The sequence below is a fragment of the Cornus florida genome, unplaced genomic scaffold (genome assembly GCF_030987335.1).
Source record: "Cornus florida cultivar Cherokee Brave unplaced genomic scaffold, ASM3098733v1 CherokeeBrave_3.0.0_Hap2_Chr05, whole genome shotgun sequence".
NCBI classification, from domain to species: Eukaryota; Viridiplantae; Streptophyta; class Magnoliopsida; order Cornales; family Cornaceae; genus Cornus; species Cornus florida.
The window spans coordinates 2,760,872-2,771,847 of record NW_026775575.1 but is presented as its reverse complement, the minus strand read 5'-3'; the positions used below and the strand labels follow the sequence as shown (position 1 = coordinate 2,771,847).

At 38.6% G+C, this 10,976-nt stretch overlaps 1 protein-coding gene across 1 annotated transcript; it reads left to right on the top strand.

Moving 5' to 3' along the window:
• The first annotated feature begins 8,918 nt into the window (after positions 1-8,918).
• On the top strand, positions 8,919-10,725 carry LOC132306051 (uncharacterized). The gene is made up of 3 exons (XM_059803248.1): positions 8,919-9,105; positions 10,158-10,321; positions 10,423-10,725. The coding sequence occupies exons 1-3, from the start codon at positions 8,919-8,921 to the stop codon at positions 10,723-10,725; spliced, it is 654 nt and encodes a 217-aa protein (XP_059659231.1).
• The last annotated feature ends 251 nt before the right edge of the window (positions 10,726-10,976 follow it).

Genomic DNA, 10,976 nt, shown 5'->3' with positions numbered 1-10,976 from the left:
GGAAGACTTAACATCCATTTGATAAACTTTGACTTGTTTGGGACAAGCAAATGACAAGACCATTCTAATAGATTCCATTTTAGCAACTGGAGTAAAAGTTTCATCATAATCAATACATGCTTGTTGAGAATAGCCTTTACACACCAGTCTAGCTTTGTTTCTGATAACAGATCCTTTCTCATCCATTTTGTTTCTGTAAATCCACTTGGAACTAATGACATTCTCAACTGTAAGTCTAGGAACAAGTGTCCATATATAATTTTTGTGAATTTAATCAAGTTCTTCTTGCATAGCCACCACCCAATCTTCACTCTTCTGTGCTTCATAATAGGATTTAGGTTCAGTAGAGGAAAGCATTGCAAAGTGATTATACTCTACACCATCTTTTTTTTTTTTTTTTTTTCATAATTAGAGTTTTATATTGCTCATAAAATCAACTTGATTACAGAAGCACAGAGGGCATACCCTCAGAGAATTGACAAAAATAAGAAACCAGGAATATGTGCTTTAATGAAAAAACCCATTTCTAATACAAAAATACGACCTCAACAAATGGATTACAATTTAACATAAGTAAAATTAATCCTCTGCATATCACAAACTTCCAAAAAAGCAGCCATTGCCACTACTTCAATTGAAAGATTAGTAGAGCCATGAAGCCTACTATTTCTCTCCTTCCAAATATACCATAAAACAGCAGCAAAAAGACTTTGTAGTTGCTTAGAATGTTGATACAACTTATCCATCCAAAGGAACAAATCCCAAACTGTTAAGACCTCCTAGACATTATTTAAATCCCAACCCAAGACCTCACCCAACCATTTCCAAACTCCTTGAGAGAAAAGACAGAGAATAAACAAATAATCAGTATAATCGATATTATTATGATAAAGATCACATCTAGGAACCAAGCATATTTTCCTTCTCTGCAAATTACACATAGTAGGCAATGTATCCAATAACACCAAAATAGCAATCGTGGACCACTTGGGTCTTGCTTTGCCCCAACATAATTTGAACCAAGGCACTTCTAAACCAGTAATCCTGGTACTATTCTAAGCAGTTTTGAAGCTAAATTTCCCTTCATTCCACTGCACACTATAACGACCCAGTCATTTTCCTTCTTTTCTTTTTTCGATAATTTCTTTTTTTTGTCATTTTCCTTATTTCGTCATTTTCTCATTTATCATTTTTCCTTGCATAACCTCACTTTTTATGCTCGGATTTGATTCTGGCTTTGCATACATCCACGTTACTTAAATTCCACGATATCTACATTTTTACTTTTGTAAAAAGGCATGCTAAATGTTTACCTTTTTTGTAAAGGGCATGGATGCATAACTTCTTGGTAATATTCTTGACTTTTGGGATTTTAGTGTAATTATGCAAAGTATTTATTTTTCGTCTTAGGGACCATTTTGTAATTTAATTTGGAAGATATTTTCAAAAAGGACCTTTTTGCAATTTCCAAAAAAGTGACAAGTGTCACACTCTCATGGTGCCACTTGCTGATCTTGTGGTGGAACCACTTGGAGGCTTAATCTCTTGACACATAGAGGGTGGAGATTCACCCATTTGTTGGCCTAGGATTGGAGCATTTGTTGCCTTAGATGAATGGCAAGTGTAGGCTTAGGATTAAGCCTAGAAAGGAGCCTTAGATGAATAACAAGTGTAGGTCTCACAATTAGTCTTGTAAGTGTGTATGTAAGAGAGGTAGTGCAAGAGCACCTAGTGGGTGGAGAATCCCATCACATTTAGCTCAGGATTTACAATTAGATTTCATTCCATCTCTTTCCTCTCAAACCCTAACTTGGCCACCATTGGAGCAAAGCTTGATTTAAGGCTTTTGACTTCATTTTTGGCCTCCTTCTAATCACCCTAGACCTTTGAGCTTGGAACACTTTTGTTTTCTCTTACTCTCCTCTACAAAACCCTTGTTTGGTTTTCCATTTTCAAGCTTGGTTGCTTTGGATTATAGAGATACAATTCTTTATTGAGGTAGGGGTGTTCTAGTTTATTATCTAAGTAAATTAATTACTTTTGTAGTGATTTATAAATGGTATGCATGTCTAGTACCAATTTGAGAAATTTGTGATAAATTGTAACTTGTATATAACTCACTTTAGACTTGGTATATGGCATGGCCATGACTTGAACCTTGTTGTATATTAATATGGCATGATTTAAATGAGCTTTTAAATCTAGAGATTTAAGTGATTTAAATTGATTTTAATTCTACTTATTTGTACCATGGTTGTATTCCAATTTGGACTTGATATATGGCATGGCCATAACTTCCTCCTTGTTATATATTAAATTGGAACCATTTGAACAACTCTTGAAATCTAGAGAAATTAACTAGTTAGTCTATTTAACTAGTTAGTCTATTTAATTTCTATTTTATTGATCTAATGATTTAGTCATATAATTCATAGAGCTTTATTGTGTTTTTATCATATATCATGACTTGTTGCTCAACGTGTTGATTTTGGAAACTTGGGATATCATCAAGCACTTGACTTGGCTAGGACTTGACTCTAGTACGGCAGATAGAGAGCTCCCTACACTATAGTGCGCACTAGGGGAAGGTAGCCATGGGTTAATAGCCCTAAAGTGATCCTAAGAGTACGGTTTTAGTCCGGGCAATATCCAAGCATCTACTTTGGTTTGATTTCACTCTTTAAATTCTAAGTTGATAACCTTGTGAATTTGTATCTCATTGTGTCTTGTTGAAAGTTCCAATGTCATTTAAATAGTATGGATTAAATTGTATTGAATTGCAAACTTTGTTTAAGGATAAGCCTATGCATGTTCATTCCCTACGAATAAACTTATTTACTCATCCCAAAGTTACTGGGTGTTTTTCAGGTAAGGAAACATTATTGTGGGATGCACATCACTCTTAGGATTGCTTGACTACTTGGAGCATTTTGTTATATTAGAATATGCACTTGTTAGCATATCATGCTTCCCTTTTGGCTTAATGTATCAAAACTTGTAATTTTTGCTCTAGCTATGTAATGTGCACTTAAGTGCACCTTTTGTTACTCTTAGAATGTGTTTATAATGAGGCAAAAGGCCAAAGACACTAATGTGATATGTATGCTAATTTTAACTTCATTGTTGCCTATGGAAAATATGTGATTTAATGCATTAAAGGGTCATATTTTGCATATGACATGCCATTAGGCCATAGGCCATTGTAGCGCATCTACTTTATCGTATTAAGCATGCGTACATGTTCACTTTGGCACACAATACCATTCTTGATAAAATAAAAACTTAAAGTTGCATTTTCTTGAGTTTTTACCCTTTTTTGGTCAAGGGCATTTTGGGTATTTCACAGTGTATTTTTTTTTTTTTTCGTCCACTCTGCCGGGTAGAAAGTTTGATATCGGAGGGGGGGGGGGGGTAGGGGGGTTCTTCCTTGTGTTTTTCCAGAAAATGTCATCTAGGCCCTCAAAAACCCATTTTTTATCGAAAAACCCCTGCTGCCAGGTTTTTGCTGACTTTTAGTACAAATGTGCGAGTAGTAAACTTTTTGTAACCGGTTAGATGACTTAGGGCAGTGTTATGGTCATTAGTTTTGGCCTCCTAACCGGTTAAGAAAGTTTGGTAACCGGTTAGATGGCCTAGGGTTAACTACTTTGACCATTTTACTCCTCTTTCTTCCGTTAGCCATATCTCCTTTGTCCAGACTCTAAATCAAGTGATTCTTGAGTCTAAGTTTATTGATTTTTTGTTGTCTTTCCAATGGTGTGCTCGGTAGCACTCACTTTTATTTTAAAAATGACCATTTTTCCCCTAGGGTCATTCTTGTCCGTTTTTGAAATGTCGCTTCCGCATTTATTTTCTTTGGGTTCCATGACCTCATTGAGGGTCACATTGGTGTCCTAAGGACATGTTGTATCCCCAGAGGCCTTAGTTTATTTTTTCTTCCGTATTTCGAATCCGTTACTGGGTCAACTTTTGGGTCATCACTGACGCACCGAATTAAATAAAAATTCGGGCCATTACAAGTGGTATCAGAGCTCCTAGGTATGAAAACCTTGGGACAACAGGTTTTGGGTGCATATTATACTTTCATTGATTTGCTTTAATATGTTTATATGCTACTGGTTAACCTATTTTAGTATTATAACATGTTACGTGCGTAGTTTCATAACATGTCTATGTGCTTATGTGCTTAGGTACCTAGAAGTTTTCAGTATCTATTTAGCATGTTGTATATGCTTATCTACTTTAGCATGATGGTATGTTACATACATTGACAAGCTTCTTATCTCATGTATTCATAGCATGAGTTGCATTCGGTCATAATAACTTATGTTATTGTTGACCTATTTCCTTATGTACGTTTAGCAACATGGTTGTCACGCATGGAGAGTCTTCACGTCAAGGCATTGAGGAGTAGGTTGATGACATCGGGTTTACGAGGGGTTTGGGAAGGCCTAGGATTCCAATTCATGGCATGGGTCTTAATCCACCACGAGTTCCGACTTATGAGGAACGGATCGCACAGGGAGTGGCTCTGGTAATGTCAGAGTCCATTCAGCAGATGTTTCGTCAGCATATTGTCGGGATGTAAATTCCGGTACTGGCACCAGCACTGGCACCAGTTGCTAATGAGGCATTAGACTACTTCATGAAGTTATAGTGGGTTAAGATCGACCAATTTACAAGGAGTATAGATCCGCTTGCTTCAGAGGCATGGCTTGATCTCATGGTACGCAAGCTCGATAGCATGGTTGTACCTACAAATCGATTAAGGATCTCCTTAATAGCTTTTATGTTTATGGGAGATGCCGATATCTGGTAGAAGTCTATGACCAATATCTACGATGTGGAGGTGATGACTTGGGAGGAGTTCAGGGCCTTATTCTTTGATTGCTTCTTTTCGAGGGCTATGAGGTAGGATATGAGAGTGTAGTTCACAGGTCTCTATCAGGGCATGATGAGTCTAATTGAGTATGAGACACGCTTCACCTCTCTTTCCCGTTATGCATCGAAGATGGTAGCTACCACTGAGCTCAGAGCAAGGAAGTTTCAGGATGGGTTCCATATTGATATTAGGCCACGGATTTCAGTATTGTATTTGAGGACCTATGGGGAGGTGGTCCGGAGGGCTATGATGGTTGAGGCAGAGGACCGAGATAAGCACAGGATCAAGGGTTCGTATAAGCAGCCGCATGGAGAGGCTCTATCATTATCTGTTGGGGGTTAGTGGAAGAAGGCTAAGGCCGGGGACAGTTCACGTACTCAGGGACAGTCACAGTAGGCTCGGTCTGCATCTGCAATTCCAGTATCTTTGGGGTCAGTCCGTGGAGTGATTTGTCATCATTGTCAGTAGCTAGGGCATATCAAGCCTCGTTGCCCATAGCTTCAGCCACAGACCAGTCAATCATAGGCTAGTAAGCCTATAGCTTCGGTGAAGGGGTTTCAGGGGACTTGTAACTATTGTAAGCAGCCCGGTCACATGAGGAAGGATTGCCCCCATCCACAGAGTAAGGCACAAAGTGGTGCAGGTTCACAAGCCACACCGACATAGTCAGTAGTTGTGCAATCAGGTTTTAGGGTGCCTCCGGCACCACAGCCAGTGGCACCGCCAGTTAGTTCTTGTGATACCCCTTGGATCCAAAACACGGGTTGATCAGGCCCAGGCCCAAACCCGAGGGAAATATCAATCAATTAATACTTAAATCGAACACAGAATACAAGATGAAATAATAAGAAGTAGATAAAAATGGCTGAAAAGAACTCTAATTGAAAATCCTCAAAAAATGTTATAAAAATCCAAACTCCAAAACCTTTAATTAATTAACAACTCAGGAATCCATCTAGTAGACCCCTAATAAAAATCCCAACTGTAAATGAAAACTGAAATAAGATCCAAAGCTAATAAGAAAGTAATCCTACATAACTGGAGGAGTAGAAGTCTGTATCTGCTCTGCACGATCAAGCTCTAACCCTGGAACTGACGAGCACCTGAAAAATAAAAGAGTGGGTCAGGCCCACATGCAAGTCCTATTCTACTATGATCCAAACAAGAATCCGATACGCAGATACATCCTAGATAGACTCAACAATATCTAGAGTAGTCCATATATGTATATATTACACACTATAGGACGCTCACTAGTCCAATAGGTCTGTCTTAGCCTGAGTAGAGATACCATGCAAATCGCACATTACGTGGTCATGTGTACCTAGACCTACCAGGGAACAGTAACTACTATCCAGCTATCCATCCTAGGTGATATATGCACCCTAACCATGATCCTGAGACTCAAGCTCATACCATGGCACCATAATATAAATATATAAAATCCATTCCAGATGTGTCATTCAAAAGGTTTATTGACCTGACACCTAATTATAAGTAGGACTTAACTTGTATAGTTAATCCATCTTATTTCTATGTAGGAAAGACTTAGTATTAGACTAATCCGTCCCTAAAATAGGTAGGTCTCAGCGTTTTGAACTGAGCCATCCCTATTATGCCACCATCCCATACCGGTGTATATCTATCCATGTAAGTAGGACTTAACTTTTTATAGTTAATCCAACTCACTCCAAGTTAGGTAGGATTTAGTGTTTTACTAATCCATCCCTAGTATGCCACCGTCCCATACCGGTGCATTCAAACCTCCACATAACATAATTATTAAAACAATATTTGTTATTATCTCTACTATCCAAGATATGCATCAATATAAATTAATACATATATATCCATATTAGGCATTCAATATAAAGCCTAAAAAAATAATGTAAATTGCTAAAACAAATACAAGCATTCACATCCTCCAATTTGTCCTTTAACTGATGCAGTTGAACAGCAAGGTGAATATTAATTTGATTCAACACAAGCATGGTTAAATTCAAGTAATCTATGTTACTTATAATCCTATTCAAATATGATTAATCAAAATTAAATCACATATAAACAATCCTCAAAGTTTTAAAGTGCAACTTGTAAGATCTTTCCCTAACTGTACACTGTCCATTCCTCAATCCCCTTTATGAATTATTGTTTACCTATATTCTTACGGGTCTAAAATAATAATATACACTATTTGAAACAATTTAAACAAAGTACACAAATTCTGTATAGCCCAAACAGTCCCTAAACTACCCAAACAGTCCCTAAAACCAACTTCGGAGAAGCCTGAGGAGAGAGCAGGCTCTCCCAAAATTGGGAGCCTGCTCCACTTTGCCTAAAGCCAGCTCTAGTGCCCTTAGAGCTGGCTCTAATACATCTAGAGCTGGCTCCCCCCTTTGGGAGCCGGCTCTAAGGACTTTTAGGAGCCTTCTCTCCCTTCCTTGGCAGTCGTTGTCCCTTCTAGTTTTCTTCCTCACCTCCGACCACACTTACAGTCTCTGTATTAAGTTTAATTACATGTTTTAAGGTCCCATCCTAGTTCCAGATTAATTTTAAAGCAATATAATCCAACCATGACAGGAAATTTAACACAAGTTTAAAGCATCGACAGTAAGAACACAGATTGAAGTTTTTAAAACAACAGAGACCTGATTAATTCCATGGAGTCTCATAACGATTACACATGCATAAAAGATGTATTTAAGCTTTAGTTTAATCCCTGGAGTCTATCTAAACATGCACAGAGCACAGATTAGAGGGATAGAGTAGAACAGAGACTTGCCTTTGAAACTTTGGATAAAAAGCTCTAATTGTTGTCTCTATCTTCCCCGGCAACGTTGGTTGTGTTAAACCACCCTTGCTGATCCTATTGCAGTCCAGTGACACACACCAAACTTCCCTCCTTGACTCTGCTTTGTGAACCACCCAAAATTCCCACTCCGATTCTCTATGTATCTCTCTGGTTTTCACTACAAAATTAGAAGCTCTGTTTGTGGCTTACAGACTTACGTGTTTGATCTCTAAACCCTAAACCATGTATTGCTTTATATTTATAGGTGTATATTACTACCCTAATCCATAAATAATCAGAGACTAAGCCCTAATCCCCATCCTATTCGGCCCATAAAACTATCTCAGCTCTAACTTACGGCGGCTTACCTATACGTGAAACATAAGCCAAAGTTATAACTGTAACCATAAAAGAATTATGGTAATTAATTACATCAGATACTCAAAAAAAATAATATAAATAGTTACCCAATTAAGATAATTACCACAGTATTAAATTACAATAGATAATCAAATAATAGAATTTAATGTAAATCAAACTATTTAATTAACACACAATTAAATCAATTAAATACTTTAAAAAAACAAATTAAATACTTAAATTAATTCACCCAATATAAAACAATTAAACAAATACTCAAATAAAATAACACATCATCAACGAAGATGCAACTAAAAAAATTAAAGACCAGGAATATCATTTTAAAATTAGGAGTATTACAGTTCTTATCCGGGTAAAGGTTCTACGTCTACTGCTTCCAGACATCAGTCAAGCCATTAGGGCAGTTCTCAGTAGTCAGGGGCTCAGGGATGAGCTTATGCATTGCCATAGGCAGATACCTCTGCAGGGACTACTTTAGTTCAAGGTATCTTTCCAGTTTTCAGTTCTTGGGCTAGAGTTCTTATTGACACGGGTGCATCACATTCATTCAAATCTGAATCATTTGCACATTCCTTGGGTCTGGAAGTCACGCAGTAGGATGGTTTCCTTTGTGTTGACACACTAGTTGGGGGTCTAGTGTTTTTGGACTATGTTTGTCGGGGTTGTGCCATTGAGATAACTGGGCAGACCTTAGAGTTCGATTTTATTGTTTTCGACATGACGGGTTTTGACGTCATTCTCGGGATAGACTGGTTGTCTTTCTTTCATGCCACGATCGATTGATTCTGTGGGAGGGTGTCTGTTTACACTCCCAAGGGAGATTTTTTTCACTTCGTGGGAGATTGGAGTGATTCTCACCTGACGATGATTTTCAGTATCGGTGACTGGAGTCGCCACAGATCCTACTTGGCTAGCCTGTTAGCCAACGAGGACAACAGTTCTGGCCACATTTATCCAGCAATTGTAGTGGAGTTTCTAGATATTTTTCCAGAGGAGTTAACAGAGCTTCCTCCTCTTCGAGAAGTTGTCTTTGCCATCGACGTCATTCCCGGTACTGTGCCGATCTCTATAGCACCGTACCATATGGCACCGACAAAATTAGATGAGCTGAAAGCTCAATTGGATGATTTAAAATCTAAAGGTTTTCTTCGTCCTAGTGCTTCACCATAGGGAGCATCGGTTTTTTTTGCGAAGAAGAATGATGGGTCCTTAAGACTTCGCATCGATTATCGCAAGCTGAACCACGTTACGATCAAGAACAGGTATCCTTTGCCTAAGATTAATGACTGGTTTGATCAATTGAAGGGAGCCACTTATTTTTTGAAGATTAATTTGATATCAGGTTACTATCAATTGAGGGTTAAGGATAAAGATATATCCAAAACCGCTTTCCGCATACGGTATGGCCACTATGAGTTTCTAGTGATGCCATTTGGTTTGACCAATGCTCCAGCAGCTTTTATGGACTTGATGAACCCTGTATTCAGTGACCATCTTGATCAGTTCATTATGGTTTTCGTTAATGACATTCTTGTATACTCAGCTTTGGTCGAAGAATATGAATATCATTTGAAAACAGTGTTATAGATCCTTAAGGATAATTAGTTGTACGCCAAGTTTGAGAAATGTGAATTTTGGCTATCGGAAGTGAAGTTCCTTGGACATGTTATGTTAGGGGGCGGAGTTGTAGTGGATCCATCAAAGATTGAATCAGTGATGGATTGGGAATGTTCAAAAACAGTATTCGAGATTCGGAGTTTTCTTGGCCTAGCTAGCTACTACCGAAGATTTGTTCAGGATTTCTCTCGTTTAGCGTTACTTATGACTCGACTTACCCACAAGGGGATCGAGTTCATATGGAACGAGGCTTGTGAGGTTGCTTTTTAGGAGTTAAAGGTCAAGTTGACATCGGTTCCAGTTTTGATCATTCCTAAACGTGGTTTGGGTTATGTAATCTTTTGTGATGCTTCGTGGGAAGGTTTGGGTTATGTCTTGATGCAGACAGAACGGGTGGTTGTTTATGGGTCTCGACAGTTAAAGACTCATGAGTTGAACTATCTGACACATGATTTAGAGTTAGCAGCAGTTATCTTTGCCCTGAAGGGGTGGAGATACTATTTGTATGGGAAAAGTTTGAGGTTTTCTCCGATCACAAGAGTTTCAAGTATCTTTTTTCTCAGAAGGATTTGAACTTGAGACAGCACAGATGGGTTGGGTTTATGGAGGACTATGACTTTAAGTTGCAGTATCATCCGGGTAAGGCTAATGTAGTGGCCGATGCACTGAGTAGGAAGTCACGGGGGACTCTTGCTAGCATTTTGTCCATAGATGGAAGATGCTAGAAGAGCTTGCAAATCTTGGTTTACAGTCATATGAGGACGTTTCACCATCTATTTTGTTTAGCCTTGTGGCTCAACTGGCTCTCGTTAGCAGAGTTATTAACGCACATCAAGAGGATAGAGAGATGAAGGCCATCCACGTTCAGATTTTAGGCGGTGAGAATGTAGAGGGTTGGACCTTACATTCAGACAGCGGTCTCAGGTATAAGGGGATGATGTTTGTTCCTTTGTCTTGTTATGAAGACGTTCTTTGGGATTTTCACCATTCTCGGCTTATAATTCATCCTGGTAGTATGAAGATGTATCACAATCTGCGACGACAGTTTTGGTGACAAGGCATGAAATGGGATGTTTCATAGTTTGTGGCTCGATACCTTACTTATCAACAAGTGAAGGTAGAGCATCAACGACAGGCAGGATTGTTGCAACCATTACCGGTAGCTGAGTGGAAATGGGAGTACATCACTATGGATTTCATAACAGGACTTCCAAGGTCTCAGGCAGGGAATGATACCGTTTGGGTTATAGTTGACAGATTGACTAAGACGGCTCACTTCTTGCCCATGGCAGTGACGGACAGTGC